Genomic DNA, 18,366 nt, shown 5'->3' on the forward strand with positions numbered 1-18,366 from the left:
ATTTGGGAGAAGTCATCAGTTTTCTGTTCTTCTTCATCTCGTACAGTGCAAATATTTTTGACAACTCAGAGCCCCAGAACGGAGGTCCCGGGAGCTGATAATGACGATAAGCGGAACGGCAGTGGGACAAATGGGGGTAATGAAATCATTCAGACTGAAACCAAGCAGAATGGTGAGTACGGCTCATTGTCCATGTACATAGTTGAAAGTGGTACAGGCGTGCCATTGTGGGTTATTAGGCCGAAAAATGTCTACGTCGACGCCAGAAGTATCGCAATGTCGGCATTTACAAAAAGTTGACACAAGCAAAAGGTTGACACAGAAAATGTTGACACATTTTTTCTGGGGTGTCAATTTCGACTTCTGAGCTCTTGGACCCCCAATTAGTGTACAGTGTCCCCTTGCATGGCTTGCGGGCCAGGTGCACCTTACCGTTCCCAATTAGGGGTAAATTTACTCAGATGGGAGTTCTAATGAAGATGGGATATTGCTCATAGAACCCTATGAGATTCTATCTATTATCTTACAGAAAGTGCTCAATAACTAAGTAGAATTTGATTGGTTGCTATGGGCAACATCCCATCTTCAATTGATCAGGGGACCTGACATCAGCAGAACATACATGACCAAAGAGGTTATGTCAGGGCTGTTATTGAGCATCATGTGATCAAGCATCATGTGATCATGCATCATGTGATCAGTTCACATCTTGCCCTCTGACTCTATGTCCAGGCTTGCACCTCAGCTGCCAAGTCCTACAGGCAATCGTAATAAATATTTAATCTGCTATTCATCATGTCAAGAGATCTGGAAAACATGGGCTGTTATGTGTGTGTGGGGGGGGGGGGGCGGAGTAAGGACAAGAAATTTGGAAATCAAGGTGTTATTTAGATCCATATAATAATATTTTAATGTGTTTCACATCACATATGATGGCTTATTTATTATTAATACTGTATATATGTATAATTAATAATTTTATGTATATACATTTAGAATCACCTGGTCGCCCCAGCAACACAGCAGATGACAAGAGTTCAGGAACCGTACCTGTACAAACCACGAGGAGGCTCCCATCACATCTGACCATCGGAGACACAAGGAGAACCACATATTCAAAGATTCTGAATGGCCGAAGACCGACTTCACACCTTACCCATGGTGGCTGGTTCAACAGCCATCTATCCAGGTCTAGTTACAGTGGAACAGGTACAAATGGATTCCCCACAGCAAGAACTGCCACCAACATCTCCAGAAATCGGCTAGCTTTGCCTGAGAAGACCTCGAAGGAGGACACCACCAAGAAGGCCGAGGACCGCTCCATACCAAACACAGTCTCCGACAAACTAGAGCAGCATTTTCACGCAGATAATGTTTTGCCTCCATACAACAGAACACGGCTGGTGGGAGAGCTGAAGAGCCCATTTACCGCGGCTCCAGAGAAACTAACGTGTGCAGATTCTCCGTGTTTCCGTGGAGTCTCTTGTGAATCGAGTAAAGATGGTGGATATAAATGTGGAAGATGTCCTTACAGCTATTATGGTGACGGAGTTACATGCAAAGGTATAGGATACCTGAAAGAACTGTATGTTGGGTTCCCAAAGATGGGCAAAGAGAGGATTATTCTAAGGGTTGCCCCGGAGAGAAGACTGTCAGCATCACTTCTGGGGGCGGGGCCTGATGAAGACATCATCAGTCCCTGCCCCAGTGATGCAAATCCTGTAATATGCGGGTCTCCGAAGAGGGGGCGGAGCTAAATGTGTCTGATTTGCATATTTAGCCCCGCCCCTTCCGCTGAAACGCTGCGAATCTCGGCAATTTCAAGCTTCTGCCCCCAGGTAAATGAGGGGGGGACACTGCCGGAATCCGGGAGGGTTGCCCACCTTTCCGGGTGGCCGGGAGGGGGATCCGATTTTCGGGATCCTCCCGGCCATTCCGGGAGGGTTGGCAACCCTGATTTACTAAAGCTTCTAAAATTGAACAATTTCCCATTTCTAGAATCTAATTGGCTGCTACTTTAAAGCAACACCTTTAACCAGTCAGCTTCTGCCACTATATGGTGGTCCTTCGCAAACAGGCACTAAGGTAACTAGGCCCGGGCCTGCTTGTGGGCCTAAGCCTGACAAGAAGTTACTGCTACACCCTCAAGACTGTGTGGTATAGCGTCACTAATGTGCAGTGTAATGTGTTCATGCTCCCCCTTGACCACACACCCATCCTCGTCGCCAGTGTTAAGTCTGTAACTTATATTATATCAAACCTTCATGAAGGAGGACACAGGAAGTTCAGCATGCTTCTTTACTCATAAACTGCAGGGAAGGATCTACATACATTACAGATATTCATACGCCAACTTACACACAAGAAAATAAGATCTGTTATATCCTTCCACCGGATACTTAAACAGCAATAGGAACTATATACACCACACTGCAGAACTTCTTATGGTTGACCATTATGCAAACAGCTCCATCTTGCTTCCGTGCGATGTTCCGAAAAAGCTTTTTCCACCATTATTGTTTTGCCCGTTGTCACGACCACCAATAATTTACAGATATAATTGTACAAAACTGATTAGGAGCCAGTAACGGTTCCAGAGGTGTGGCTACTACACAATTCAAAATTCAGATAGGGGTGAAACACCAACTGCCAGTCAGCATGTTTGGATTGGCAGTTGGGTGTTACTCCCCTATTTGAATTTTGAACGGTGCTACAGCCCCAACGTCAGAGCTGCCAATGTTAAGAACCCTCAGTCTTTTCCTCTTACATGCTTTTGGAGACTGTAACAACATCTTAAGGAATGCAATAAATACTTCCAAAGCAGCATTTTGCATGTTTGACTTATGTTAACACAGCTTTAATTCTCTCATTAATTATCTGTCCTTTACTTAGCAATTTGCCGGCATCCATGCGGAAGGAATATGGAATGTTCGGCCCCCAACGTCTGCAAATGTAAACCAGGCTTCTCTGGATACAACTGTCAGACGGGTAAGTGTCCGCGCGCAGTCATTTGTCCGAGTAAATGTTTACAGCTGAGAATAATGCGCCTCCTTATAATTAGACTTGATCTCCTGCAGCTGTGTGCCGACCGAACTGCAAGCACCGTGGGAAGTGTGTGCGTCCCGATGTCTGTGAATGTGCGCCGGGATACGGTGGGGCCACGTGCGATGAAGGTGAGCGTTGACTGCTGGTCACCATGCTTTCTGATTCACTGATTAGTCATTGTGCATTGCAGTATTTATCCTATATAATAGAAGGCTAATGCTTCTCCTCACCTCTGTGGGGGGAATTCAAGTGTTCTACGCACCTTCTGCCACTAGATGGTGGAGAGCGGGAGCTGTGAAGACAGGGATTGGAGGTAGACGCAGATAGGGACTAAAACACTTGTAACTGGTATTGTATAGAACATTTTGGATGCTACTGGGTAGAAATAGTTTATTTTGCATTTCTTCTAGCAACTTAATACCAAGCGTGTGCGGGTTGGGATCATTTGGTCTACAGCATGATGGTCGACAGTCATTAGGTCGGCACCATTAGGTCGACATGGGAAAAGGTCAACATGGGTATAAGTCGACATGTTCTAGGTCGAAAGGTCATTAGTTTGGCAGGTCGTTAGTTCGACAATGTCTAGGTCGACAGTGAAAAGGTCGACAGTGAAAAGGTCGCCACGCCCTAGTGGATGGTAGGGCATGAAAAACCACCTGTCAGCTCATGTCGGCTCAAAAAATAGTGAAAAACCCCATGTCGACCTTTTGACTGTCGACCTAGACACTGTAAAACTAATGACCTGTCAAACTAACGACCTGTTGACCTAGAACCACGTTGACCTTTTCCTATGTCGACCTAGACCTATGTCGACCTTTTCCCATGTTGACCGAATGGTGTCGACCTAATGACTGTCTACCATCATGCTGTAGACCAAATGGCCACATCCCGTGTGTACTTGGTATAGCCGAGAATCTGAAGCATTGCTTGCAGATGCGCTTTGCCCATAGTACCTTAACTTTAACCTGCCTTTGGCTTCTGGTCCAGGAAAATTGGCCGCCTCAGTTTACGTAGCCAAGCAGAAGACAACTCTCCAGGAGTTGGTACTGATTGGCAGTGGCGGCTCCGGCCTTTAGACTTAAGGGGGGCTGCAGTTTCCTAGGTACTGCTCATTGCAAACTGTCATTCATTATTTGCAGGTTATTAGTTTGATTTGTGTTGTACTAGTGTGTGTATGCATGTACTACAGTATAAATACATGATGTAGTCATATGCACACATACACAGGTACAGAGCAAAATACACACTTTAATAACTTTAATATTAATTAAAGTACACAATGATACTCTTAATAAAGATCTACACACAAATATTATTCAAATAATATAAACTTCCATGCACCTCTCTGGTGCACTGCATACCTTCCTTCAGCTGCATCACACTGAGTGACTCATTGAAGTCTGGGCATGCTCACTGCATAGGATTTGCTTCTGCTGGGCTGCACAGACAGCAGCCCATAGAAGCACTGTAGCGCTGGAGATTTGCACACAGAATGGCTTCCTGTTGGATAGCTTTTGCTGTCAACACTCCATGTACTGGCAGCCCAAGAAGGGGAGGAGTTTACAGATCGGTGGCTCTGTGTATGATGAGCCACAGCTACATGTGAATGGAAAAGATATTCTGTTTTCCATTTGCATATTGAGCTGAATTCACAAATAAATTCATCAGTACGAATGATAGTAAGTTAGACAATCTGATAGAACTCCGGCCTTTTTGCGGCTGAGTTCTAGCAATGGTCTATTCATTCGTAATGCTGAACTCGGCTGGTAACTCGGTGGAATTCGGCCCTTTCTAAATTTGCCGACCGCAAATAGGATTGAATGGGTAGGAATGGGTGCATTCGTATCCATTCGATCTTAGTAAATTTCCTTAAGTATCTCTGATCCTATATCTATGGAACAAAGCAGTATCTTGCCACCTGCAGGCTGTCAGAGGTACTGCAGATCAATCTTATTCAATATGTTGAATTATTTGGTAGAAAAAGGGCAATTTAGATTTATTAGCATAGAGCATGTATCAAACATCAAACCCCATATACGATTGGATTCAATCTATTAGAATGCTAATTTATTTGACAAGTAAATAGATGTATTTTTACAGAATCTTTTCAATCATTGTTTCCTTAAGCTTATTGCGATCCACCCTGTGAACACGGAGGCATCTGTCAGGCTAGAAATGTCTGCTCCTGCCCATTTGGTTATGTTGGACCACGGTGCGAAACAAGTAAGTGTTCTACAATCGGGGCCGTAACACATCGCTGCGGGGGGGGGGGGGGGCGCTGATGGCAGATCCTTTTAATGATCTTTTTGAATTACTTTCACTACTAGCTTCCCTCCTCTTTGAAGCTTGGCATCTCCTGACTGCCCCTGTATCTACCCCCCACCCTATACAACATTCATGAACTTAACTTATGAGCACTTTGTTATTCATTTCCTTTATTACATTTCATGTTGCTGACATACCCAGGACAAGTAGTTTCTTTTAATTAGAAACCTCATGGTTTTTATACAGCATCAAATACTGTAGATCAATGAGTAGGGTGTTTAACTGGAATGTCACAGGTTATGGGTTTGAATCCCGGTATGGCAGTATATTGAAATGTGTTGTTTAATAATAGCGGCTCATTATTATACAATGGTGGATATATACGCCAACACATTTATATGTAGATTTTGATATTTTCTTTTTGTTTCTGGCAGTGGTGTGTAACCGTCACTGTGAAAACGGTGGTGAATGTGTGTCCCCTGATGTGTGCAAGTGCAGACCCGGCTGGAGCGGACCTACCTGCAGCACAGGTACTGTACAGTGTTATTGATAATCTCCCAGTATATGTTCCCCGATCACTGGGGGTTTATAGAGATCATGTCACTATCTATATCTGCCAGTTCCCATATTGCCCTTCTGTACAGGTGGGGACAGGTGGGGAACCGGCAGACATAGGGGCCCATGTATCATGTATCACATTTACAATGCGATCTGGGTGGAATGTTACCGCCCAAGATCGCATTGTAAAATGCAATCCTAACGGCGGATGTATCATCCCACATGCGCAGAAACAGGTCTCCGAAAGGAGCCCGTTCCAGCAATGTGCTCAGTCGGAAGCCAGGGGGTCTGCGCATGCCCGGTTAGCGCTGACCCCCCGCCAACCCCTCTGACCACTCTGCCCCGGCAGCAGTGCGGTGTGTAACCCATAGGCTACAATGGGCTACCGCCATCTCAGACTGGCGGTAGCCCAGGGATGCGAACCGCTGCTGCCCGATGTTGATACATCGGGCAGCTTTGCATAATGGGCCTGTTTTAACAACACACGGAAGGGGCCGAATTTCCATTCTGATGTTGGGGGGTGCGGGGGGGGGGGGTATTGGCGCATGTGCAGACCCGGCAGTGAACGGCTTTGTCGAGTTGCACACTCGCCAGGCTGTTCGTTGCAGGCAGGGAGGGCCAAGGGCAGAAATGGGGCTCACCTGTGGGAACCTCCAGTATTTTTTGGGCATTCCCATGGGATCGCAGGACATCAGCACCCGCCCCGTCTTCAGCGGACACCAAAGGAAATAAAAGTCAGTTGAGACAGGAGAAATCATTCTACTAATTGGTGACACACATTTATTTTTATTTATATTTATTTGAGCTGATTTATTTTTACTGTGTTCTGTACCTTTATTATATATCACAGCAAACACACTGTAGCAACCCAAGCGCTCATTTTTATTATATATTGCTACCAATCAATTGAGCCGCTACCTACTTTAGTGCAGTTATATTAACCCTAATATAGGAGAAATGATTCGATGGTTAATGACCATCGAATGATTTCTTCTGCTACAGGAATCATTCGAGGATCGTGTTCACATAACATAAACTCTGTTCAAATCTGATAACCGTAACATTTAACTTTTGTAGCAGATTTATATTAGAGTTACTTCTATCAGGCTTAAGAACGGCCAGAGGCAACAGATATGCATAGATCAATGCTTATCCCAGCCATGTACATATTCCATACAGGGCTGGGTTAAGCCCCCCCATACTGCCACCAATAACCAGTGGCGGCTCCTACCTCTTTCGGGGAGGGGGGCTGCCTCTGCCCGCAGGCAGCCCCCTGTCACCGCCGCCATCACCCCCATTGCCTCTTCCCATCCCCGGCGCCTGTCCTATGATGACAGACGCCTACCTAACAGCTAGACACACAGTACTGGGGTGTTCTCAGTGGGAAGAGTTCAGTTAGGGTATTTTGGTTCAAACGCATCTTACGTGGACCGGCAATTATGCACATGTGCATGTCAGGGGGCGTGGCATGTCCTGCTGCTACAAGACGGGTACAGACCTACTGATGATGACTTATCCGATGCAAGTGCTTACGATTAAGACTTGTACATATCTAAAAATACGCTATTTTAATGCACTTTTTATCTTTGTAGTAATTTCTGTCCATTTTGCTACCATCTCTGCATCACCCCCCAGTGTTATTCATTGTCATTTGCTTTTATAGCGGTGTGCCAGCCTGTTTGCCTCAATGGGGGCACTTGCCTGAAGTCCAACGTCTGCCTGTGTCTCAATGGATTTTTTGGTGCTCAGTGTCAGAATGGTGAGTGTCGTGCTGTGTTACATTCCATACCAGATAGGCGCGGGTGCGATTCCATTGTGCATGGCAGCTTGCTGCACTGTACTGTATATAAACGTTTCCAAACGCATTACACATATACTAATGCAGAAATGTTTAACAGTTAAGCCCATACACATGGGGCGACCTGGCCCCTGTGCTGAGCAATGTGCTTACGGACGATCGCTCAGCACACATCCCGGTACACCTGCGATGCACACCGCGATGTGTGCGGAGCGATCTGTGCAAGCCCCGCATTCTAGCAGGTAAGACTTTCCCTGCAGGTGTTGGTGCCGAGTGGGAACGCGCATCACCGTCAGCCGAGGCTACACACATGGAGGGATCAGTGCTCCATTTTTAAAGGTGCATACGTTCGATATGTTGCCGTGGTTCACAGATATATTGTGTCGGCTGTACAACACAGACAATGACCAAAATATCTAAAGATATGTGCGTTGTGCTGTGGGTATGGGCGATCTGCTAACTGCCCGTACAGCTGTACCGGGAGCCATTGGTGACTGACAACTGAATGGGCGGGCACATGCAAATGTGTCCGCCCATTTGCGATGTCAGTCTCGACAGATCGGGCAGCGTGATTGGAGAACATGCAGCCTGATCCGTCTGTAGATATATCTATTAGTGCAGGGCTGGGCAACACCGGCCCTCCAGATGTTAATGAACTACACATCCCAGGATGCTTTGCATTAGTTTTGCTATGTGGCCATGCTGAAACTGATGCAAGGCATGCTGGGATGTGTAGTTCATCAACATCTGGAGGGCTGGTTGTTGCCCAGCCCTGTATTAGTGTGTACCCAGCTTAAGTGATATAGTCAAATCGCTTAGAAAATGGGGTGAAAATCACCCGTTTGTATGGCCCCTCTATAGTGGTTTTAAATGATCATTGACGTTACCAAGGGATCTGTTGATGACATTTTAAATGAATTCCCTATATTCTGTTTTCTCCCAGCTGTCTGCAGTCCGCCCTGTAAGAATGGGGGTCAGTGCATGAGGAATAATATATGCAGCTGTTCCGATGGATACGTCGGTAAAAGGTGTCAGACAAGTGAGTGATTCTGGCTTATACAGGTTCTGTTCTCCCTGGTGTAACCACTGCTCGCCCTGCTGTGTGTATGATACATAATGCATTTCTCTGTATTGTGCATATTCTGATCCCGTTATTCGTTGTCAGGTGTTTGTGATCCGACGTGCATGAACGGAGGTAAATGTGTGGGACCCAATCTGTGCTCTTGTCCGTCAGGCTGGAAAGGAAAGCGATGCAACACGCGTAAGAGTTCTATTCATTGTGACTATGCTGATTGGTGCATTGCCTGATCCTTATGTGATCAGCATGTAATAACTTATGGCAGGAGCGCCGAGAGGGCGGGGGGGGCAGGTACAGCCATAATCACACATTGCCCTGCAATACATGATCATGCCACGCGGCAGCCCACACAATAGTAATGTAGACAATGAGGAGGCATAGCCACGCTCCCACAAGCACCTGTTCCCGCCCAGGTTTTCAGCAGCCTCGAGGAAAGGTAACTCTATATAAGAGGTCCGAAGAATGGGTTCTGGTTCCTCTGTAACTTTAAACTTAGTAATACAATAGGTTACCTTTAAACCCATAAGCGTACACATACTGTATATTGGGTGATAGGTGCACATAGACCCACGCCATGCACCCTGCACCCAAACATTATACTACCACTCTGTTGTTGGTGACTGGGACAAATGGTTTGTCTACTTGGCAAATGCACTGCCAAAAGGGGGCGTTGCCACATGTAAACTGTAAGCAGGCCCCTCCCCCTACTGCATGCAGGCCCCTCCCTCCTTACTGCATGCAGGCCCCTCCCTCCTTACTGCCTGCAGGTTCCCTCCCTCCTGACTGCATGCAGGCTTCCTTCGTCCTTACTGCAGGCAGGCCTCTCCATCCTTACTGCATGCAGGTTCCCTCCCTCCTGACTGCATGCAGGCCCCTCCCTCCTGACTGCATGCATGCCCCTCCCTCCTTACTGCATTCAGGCCCCTCCCTCCTTACTGCATGCAGGTTCCCTCCCTCCTTACTGCATGCAGGCCCCTCCCTCCTGACTGCATGCAGATTCCCTCCCTCCTGACTGCATGCAGGCTTCCTCCCTCCTTACTGCATGCAGGCCCCTCCCTCCTGACTGCATGCAGATTCCCTACCTCCTGACTGCATGCAGGCTTCCTCCCTCCTTACTACAGGCAGGCCTCTCCATCCTTACTGCAGGCAGGCCTCTCCATCCTTACTGCATGCAGGTTCCCTACTGATTGACTGCATGCAGGCTTTCTCCCTCCTGACTGCATGCAGATTCCCTCCCAGTGGCAAACGCAGGATTTTCAGAAGGGGGTTTCCAGAGGGGCGGAGCAAAGCACGGAGATGGACACTTAGGTGACCCAGTACATGCCGGGTCAGTTAAAGTATTATAGATAGACCAAATGTGTATAAATAATAATAATAAATATATACACACATACATACATACATACATATATATTAATACATACAGGGGTGTCAACAGCAGTGTAGACCCCTGGGCATAGCAATGTATTGGGGCCCCTACCGATCCTCCAGCGGTAGGGGTGGGGGAAGCTTTGATGTCCCGCGGGTGGTAGGGGGTATTATATCAACCACTCAGCATGTGGGGCCTGGATCAGTAATTTCCACTAATTACCCCTTTACTGCATAGATGGTGGGAGATGGGGTGGTAGAAGGGGGCATTGGGCTGAATGAAGGGGCCCTGATACATAACTTCCAGGGTGGTAGAGGATGTTTAATATGCAGAGGAGGGGTTTATAGTGGAGTGGGCTTATTATTCATAATTTTCTGGTGGGAGGACAGCTTGCTTGACTGCAGAGATCTCCAGTTCCCGGAAATAGATTTCTTAGATGTTAATGGAATTAAAAACTAGAGAATCCCACCTACAAAATGGTATTGGGGACTAGGGGATGAGAGTTCAGGAGGCAGAGTAAGCTACCAACGAGCATATAAAACTACATACCAGGTGTGTGGAGCCGGAGCAGTAACCAGCTGCTGGAAGGCTGATATCTCTGGTTCTGGGAACAGCAGAGACAAGCTACTACTGTCCCTCAAAGGTAGAGAGTCCCAGCTTTTGGAATATACCCTCAGAAAAACTCTAAGTCAGAGACAACCTGAAATATCTGACTGGGAAGAGCAATTAACAGGCTTGGATGGGGACCACTGCTTTGAAGTCAGATATCTCCGGTTCCCAAGGGCCGATTTTTAAAATTCTTGTACCCATGGAAAGAGGGGACCCTCAGCTTTCAGCCTAGGGCATTTAGACTCCTGGGGGGGTTTCTGGGTACTCAGAAACCCCCCCTGCGTGCGCTACTGCCTCCCTCCTGACTGCATGCAGGCTTCCTCCCTCCTTACTGCAGGCAGGCCTCTCCATCCTTACTGCACCCAGGCTCCCTCCCCTCTTAAACTGCAGGTGTTTAAACATTCTAGATATTGGCCTTGAGCACCCACGGACCCCTCCTTTGCACTCAAGGTACATGCAGCCTGTGGAGCTGCAATACTCCAGGCAGTGCCCTACTAACCAGAGCCGACAGCATAGAGCCCTGGGCTGGCGCAGGGTGGCATGGAGCCCCGTTAGGGTGCTGCACGTGACCCCCATACGTATTATTTCAGCAGAAGGACGTATGATTGCAAATAAGTGCTTGCCAGGAGTGCTCACGTAGGTTACAATACACATTAATGTTATACAGTATTTATCTATCATATAAGGACTCACATTCAGTATAACGTTACTCCACAGACTCTGCGCCTGTTCGCTGTGTGTAGATTTTGTTAATTAATTGCAGTTTTGCATTCCAACAGCAATATGCCTACCGAAATGTAGGAATGGGGGCGAGTGTATTGGCCCCAACATGTGCCAGTGCCCCCCGGAATGGGAAGGGGCTCAGTGCCAGACCCGTAAGTGATACGTTTTTATACTTTATACTGGTTATTATACGTTTTTTGTCTTAATTTAATAAATCTGAATAATGTGTTTCCTGAATGATTTCAGCCGTCTGCAATTACAAGTGCTTATATGGAGGCCGATGTACGTCGCCTAATACGTGTTCCTGCCGCCCGGGGTATGCCGGAGTATCGTGTAGTCAGCGATTACAGGTAACAAGCGCTGTCACAGATGTGTGAATTGTTTACACAGACACTACTATGGGACTGGTTTCCGGTTCAGATGTGTGTGTGCGGTGAGCGCAGTGTACTTACACATAGCAGCAGCGGCGGGGACGGGACGCGCAGTGGCGGCTATTATATTTTTTAAATTCTTGTCAAATGACCGGCCGCTCTCTGATTGGCCGGAGAGCTCTCAGCCAATCAGAGAGCGGCCGGTCATTTGACAAGTATTTTAAAAATATAATAGCCGCCACTGCGCGTCCCGTCCCTGCCGCTGCTGCTATGTGTAAGTACACTGCGCTCCCCGCCGCCGCTGCCCGCCCCCACTACCGCCACTGGCCGCCCCCACCACCGCTGCCGCTGGCCGCCCCCACTACTCCCCCGGTGTCTGTATGCATATGCCTGTCAGGTGGCAGGCATATGCATACAACGTGGCCCGTCCCCACTACTGCTGCTGCCCGCCCCCACTACTGCTCACCGCCCTGCAGCTCCCCGGGTTTTTTTTTACATGGGATAAATCGCATGCGATTTATCCCATGTAAAAATGGCACATCAAGTGCCAAATTGTATGTGAGCCTCCCGGGGAGCTGCCGGGCGGCTCGCAGGTAAATTGGGTCAGACTTGTCCCTAGGACAAGTCGGCCTAATGTATGGGGGCCTTTAACAAGAGATAAATGCAAGAGTGATAAGGAGAGATAAACGTCCAGCCAATCAGCTCCTTACTGACTTTTTTCAAACACATCCAGTAAGATGGCAGTTGGCAGGTGATTTGCTGGACCTTTTATCTCTCTTTATCATCCTTGGATTTATCTCTTGTTAAGGCTTAATACATCTGCCCCACTGTTCCCAGCCCTCCGGGGGACTCACAGCCTACAACAGGGAGTGTTAATGTTTCATTAACTACATCTTTTAATAATATAACATTCAGGGCTGAATTAAGGTCTGTGGGGGCCCTGTACAACAAACTTGTGGGGGAGCCCTATTAAGAAAAGTGATATAATAGCGGTTATAAAAATAAATTATCATTTATCAAAGAAGATATAGTATAAAAAAAAAAATGCAAATGACACTTTACAAAATGTACCCTAATGTTCCAAACACCTTGCCTAATATAAAGAATAACACAATAAATCGGCACCCCCCAGTGGCGTAACTACATTTAACGTGCCCCCCCACCGGGAATTTTGGGCATCCCTCCCCCCCATAAGTTAACACCACCCAACCCCAAAAAAGTTATCACCCTCCTTACCCCGTTGCCGCCGGACACACAGATCTGTTGGGTCCCCGGCTCTCCCGGCTCCTAATAAAAAGTGACACTCAGAAAATGGCTGCCCCCATAATGCAGACAGTCTTTTAGGATGCTAGAGGGAGGTGGCGGCCTCGTCAGATCTGCGTGTCGGGGTTAGAGGTGACGGCGGCGGCAATGGGGTAAGGAGGGTGTTCACTTTTTCTAGCGCCGGCGGTAACTATTGTCCCGCAGACACACACCCCCCCCCCCCTCCCCGGCGGCCCCACCTTCTTAGCGCCTCCCCGCCACCGCGGGGTTGCGGGACTATAGTTACGCCACTGGCACCGCCAATTATCTATTAGTCCAATACTTAGGTTATAAGTATCTTGGAATGCACCAATGAATCTTTGGTGCATTCATTTTTGGAAAATACAAACAACATAAGTAATAGATTAACAAAAAAACGGAAAGAAAAGGGAACTCGTGAACGATTCAGGGGGAGAGCGTTGGGGCCCGTAATGTGTGGTGATCCCAGGAAGATCGCCCCTGTCACCCCTCCTTGGATTTGACCATAATAACATTATAAACTTGTGTATATTGTCATGTAAACATTACATCCAAATGTATTCTGACATATATTTATAACTGGAGACCTAAAGGTGTCATTTGGTGTAAAGCTTGTATTTATTTATTTGCAGGGATTACAGGGGTGAGCAAGTGTTTCTGATAAAGACTTAGAAGTGAACTAAACAATTCAATGAATACAGACTACGGGATGAATACAGGAGATATAATATTCAAACAGTTACAATGAACGTTACATCCCGGCCGGTCACAGAGGAGAAGGCTGGAATTATGCAACAGTTTTTGGTCAAGAAAAAAGACTTTTCAGGAGTAACTGATGAACACTCACTGCATTTGTATTGTACACTTCCATACCCTCCAATTGTACCTTGTTGGCAGGTGCAGTACAGTTTTTTTTATGGCCTGTACCTTTTTGTTGGGTCTCCAACTGCCCATTGTATTGTAAGTATAGGAAAGGGGCGTGGCCATGCTCCCTTTACCCGTGGCCACGCCCCTTTCTGATTTTTTTCTCTTCAGATATTGGAGGGTACGCAAATGTTATAGGTTTCATTCCACTAATATACTACTACTGCACAAAGGACTCCGCATTCCGATATTAATCCTTTGAGTGCCAACATCTGAGAGAGATGTGCAAAATATCTGATAAAAAGGCCATCGTCGCTCACATTTGTTATATAAATTACAATTTAAAAAATTTGTGTATAAGACGATTATATTTCCTATATAAGGTAACATTACCGGCCATTATGATGAATACAAATGTTTGCTTGGCAATTTTCACACCAATTTTGACAAATTCACTTGGCACTCAAAGGGTTAATAATGTTTAAGAGGGGAGCTTAGTTCTTTATTGTGGGTTTCGACTAAAGTTTAAATATATAGAGCAACATTTTTCTATTTAAAAAAGTTTATAAATTTAAAAGGACATTTACAAACCTTTACTGTCGGATAAGAGTGGAGAATACAGCTCGTTTGCCGAGTTATTTGCTGTGTCGTATCGTAAGTACAGTAATGTGTTTCGGCCATGGTCCCCTCAATGTACAGTGCTGTGTAATTGGTCAGCACTTTTTAAATACAAAATGGGATAAACAGCTAATCGGGTTTTTGGTTTCATCTGATATGCCCAAGACTCTTAAAAGCGAAATGATGATTGGTCGCTGGGGGTCTGGGCAAAGTTTGCACCTCTCTGCAGGTTTAGTCAATGAGCCGCGGTGGAATGTGGTGGCAATACTGCTATATCGTCCCTGCCTATAACCATTATAAGTCGATCGGATCTGTCCACAGATCCACCCGCTGTTCATGCCACTACCGCCACCATTCCCTAGCATTCCGTGCATCCCAATATTCCCAATACAAAAGGGGAGGGGGCATTTTAGCCCTGTTCCACCCTAGACCATTCTCCGCTCTGACCATCTCGCACCCTTCCCCCCATGCAAACACACCAGACACCTACTGGTTCCCCGATATCCAAACTATCCCAAAAACAGCAACCGGTGTGGTGTAGAAGAGCTACAGCAATTACATAGACAGTCATTATGTCAATCCCATATGGTTGACCTTCATTAGTTCGACAAGGTCAAAAGGGCCAAAGGTCAGTAGGAAAGGTTAACAGGGTTAAAAGGTCAACCCAAGGTTTTTTTTGTATCATTTTCTGTGTTTCACAATATGCGACCATTGATTACTCCGCTAGCGGCCACATGTGAGGGGATATGTTAGTGACCACATCCTTTTGCATGGCAGCCAAGGGATTCCGGGGGGGGGAGGGGGCCATTTGGCGGGGCAGCATTACGGTGCTCGCTAGACAGCAAATATACGTTGCCTAGCGAGCCAAGCGGAATCAGGCCTATTGTGTGGTGTACAATCAGCTCTGCTGCTGGTTGTAGCACTAGGACTGTCAATCATAATGAAGATGACCGTGAGAAGATGAGGGTCCGGCTAGTGTTAGGTCTTGGTAGATAGAGCAATAGAACAGGGTGTAGCTTATTACAAAATCGAAAAAAAGAATGACTTATAATACTTAAAGGAAAATGGACATTTATATTATAACAATGGGTACTATGATACTGATTGTATTAGTAGATGTCCTACACCAGATAATGGGCCAGATGCACTAAGCTTCAAAGAGTGATAAAATGGAGAGCGATAAACAGCCAACCAATCAGCTCCTACCTGCCATGTCACAGACTGTTAGGGGTGGGTTGAAGTGTATTGCGCTGCTGTCTTAGAATATTTTGTTTAAAACACACTGATTGGCTGGATAAAAATAAATGTTGGACACACTGGTATATTTTACATTTTTATATAGAAATATAGAAAATTAGCAGTATACATACATACATACATTTATTTCCTAAATATGGAAAATAAAATAAATATGAAAATAAAAACACAGATATATAAATACACAAAACAGCAATAATAAAATTATCACATGAATAGGGATCCCAAATATGGTAATACAATAACGTTAATTGCAGACCTTATGTAGCAACTTGTTTTAGCTGAAGCAGTCAATTTGCATTAGTAACAGGAGAAGGGTATAGCCAGATCTTAAACTTGTTATATAGACTGTATCAATTTATAAGTCGTTTGAAACGTAGACACCGCAATAGATGTTATGCTCACCGTTTCCTTATAGCACCTGCTTTGTGTTGGTTTTGGTGCGAAACCTGAGAGAAGAGGGTAAGATTTCTTCCTGCAATCGGGTCCAGGTGTTTAGAAGATTTGTGGCCCCTTTGCTTGTATGTCGATCACTCCTCTCGGCACTTAGGCCGGTGTAGCCTGCATGCGGTATATGGATTCACCACATTGACCGCAGCAGTGAAGGAGTGAATGGGTTAATAGAAGTGCTGCTCCTCTGTTGTAGCGTGGAGAGCGGCTGTTGGAGATAGCTGATGGCCGGCAGCGGGGGGATTTTGCTGCACTTCAGCTTTGGTGGAAATATAGGATCAACGGTGAGCCGGCAAATAGAGCTGCACTCGCTGTGGAAGCACAGTCGGCGTATAGCGGCTTAGTTACCGGCAGCGTGGAGCGAGTGTCCCTCTCCTGGGAGATCAAGTTGCGGTCAGACTGTGTTTGAGAAATATCAGGCAGGAGCTGATTGGCTGTTTTGTATCACTCTTTTATACACAGATTTATACTTTTATGCCAGATTTGTTTTAGCTGATCTCTTCCACCTTATTATTCATTTTCAACTGCGCACAAGTTTTTTATTTTTTATTTAAGAGAATAAATAAATCTTTTTTAATAGTTGCGTAGATTTATACAAAAATCTATTTTGTATTTTATTTTGTAGCAGAAGGGATGATTTGTGATGAACATTACTTTATGACCTATATATTTAAAAACACTTGTGCCTTTGAAGACATAAAATGAGAATGTTAATTGTATAAAATAATTTTGATTTTAATTCTTTACTGCTAAACAAATTGTCACCAAGCTGCTTTCCTTATAAACAACTATAACATAAATGACTCTGTATCCTCCTTTATATTCGGTGCCAGTGATAAAGTCTATCTGAAAAAGTAAATAAACTGTAACAAGTAAAAGTGTGGTTTCCTAGCACGGCGCCCACGATTTTAATCTTATGCCATTGTTTTGATCGCATTGCATCGCATGCGACCAGATCGCGATCGATTCGATCAAAATGATTTTTTAATTGTACAGGCACCCTGATGGGTGATGAGTATGTTATATGCACCCCCATTGTTAACGCCACCGCCACTATGAATGCCAACCAGAAGTGTGGCGAGCGTAGCGAGCCCGCGAGGGGCGGCGGTACGCGTCCTCCGACCTTTTCATACCCCACTATCCACGTAGGCGTGGAGTTGATTTTATATAGTGCCCGAAGCATGGCGAGCGAATGCAGTATACATGTGAAGTAATCCGTGTCCCCTCATGGGGTTCGCTGCGCTTTGGGCTCAGTGCGCTCGCCACACTGTATAAAATCAACTCCACGACGACGTGGATAGTGGGGGTATGAAAAGGTCGGAGGATGTGTACCGCCACCCCTCGCGGGCTCGCTGCGCTCGCCACACTTTGGGTTGGCGTTCATAGTGGGAGTGGCGTTAACAATGGGGGTGCATTTAACATAGTAATCACCCATCAGGGTGTCTGTACAATTACAAATCACATTGCATGCCATTGTAATGGTATGCGATGCAACGCAATATTAAAATTGTACAGTGAGGCTCTTAGGACCCGAAAATCGGGTCCCATCGCATACCATCGCATACCTTAATTAGTGGTATGCGATGGCATAAGATGGGCGCCGTGCTAGGAAACAAGTACCAAAAGTGTTAATGGATTTAGGCTGAGATGTACTAAGCCTTGAAAAATGCTAAAATGGAGACTGATAAACCACCAACCAGTCAACTCCTACCTGTCATTTTTCAAACACAGTCTGTGAGATGACAGGTAGGAGCTGATTGGCTGGAGGTTTATCACTCTCCATTTTATCACTTTTCAAGCTTAGTACATCTGGTCCCTCTGTCAGTTATTAATTTTAAACTCATGCGAGCACTATATAAATAACGTAATAAACTTCCCAAATATGGCGCTGGGGGCTATTTGGGACACTTTAGCGGCTAGTTGCCCTTGTAGGGATGGCCATCGACACATCCCCCATCGATGGCATTTAAGGCAGGAACCATCGATGGCTATAAACCATTCTATCACAGGCCATTGATGGTTCCTGCCATCGTTTACTCGCGCATGCGCAGAGGAGGTGCGCGCATGTGCAGTAGAACTT

The 18,366-nt window shown here is 45.9% G+C and overlaps 1 protein-coding gene across 6 annotated transcripts in view; it reads left to right on the top strand.

The window, feature by feature from the left end:
* Positions 1-17,193, top strand: part of VWDE (von Willebrand factor D and EGF domains) — a 169,053-nt gene extending 151,860 nt beyond the window's left edge. For all 6 annotated transcript variants that reach the window (XM_083186812.1, XM_083186814.1, XM_083186813.1 and 3 more), the window contains 12 exons: positions 47-172; positions 997-1,563; positions 2,893-2,988; positions 3,078-3,173; positions 5,173-5,268; positions 5,745-5,840; positions 7,532-7,627; positions 8,610-8,705; positions 8,832-8,927; positions 11,502-11,597; positions 11,692-11,795; positions 13,730-17,193. In XM_083186812.1, coding sequence (XP_083042938.1) covers positions 47-172; positions 997-1,563; positions 2,893-2,988; positions 3,078-3,173; positions 5,173-5,268; positions 5,745-5,840; positions 7,532-7,627; positions 8,610-8,705; positions 8,832-8,927; positions 11,502-11,597; positions 11,692-11,795; positions 13,730-13,744 — 1,580 coding nt within the window. In that variant the 3' untranslated portion in view covers positions 13,745-17,193. The remainder of the gene's footprint in view (positions 1-46; positions 173-996; positions 1,564-2,892; positions 2,989-3,077; positions 3,174-5,172; positions 5,269-5,744; positions 5,841-7,531; positions 7,628-8,609; positions 8,706-8,831; positions 8,928-11,501; positions 11,598-11,691; positions 11,796-13,729) is intronic.
* The last annotated feature ends 1,173 nt before the right edge of the window (positions 17,194-18,366 follow it).

This window comes from Crinia signifera, chromosome 5, assembly GCF_055691185.1.
Source record: "Crinia signifera chromosome 5, ASM5569118v1, whole genome shotgun sequence".
Classification (NCBI taxonomy): Eukaryota; Metazoa; Chordata; class Amphibia; order Anura; family Myobatrachidae; genus Crinia; species Crinia signifera.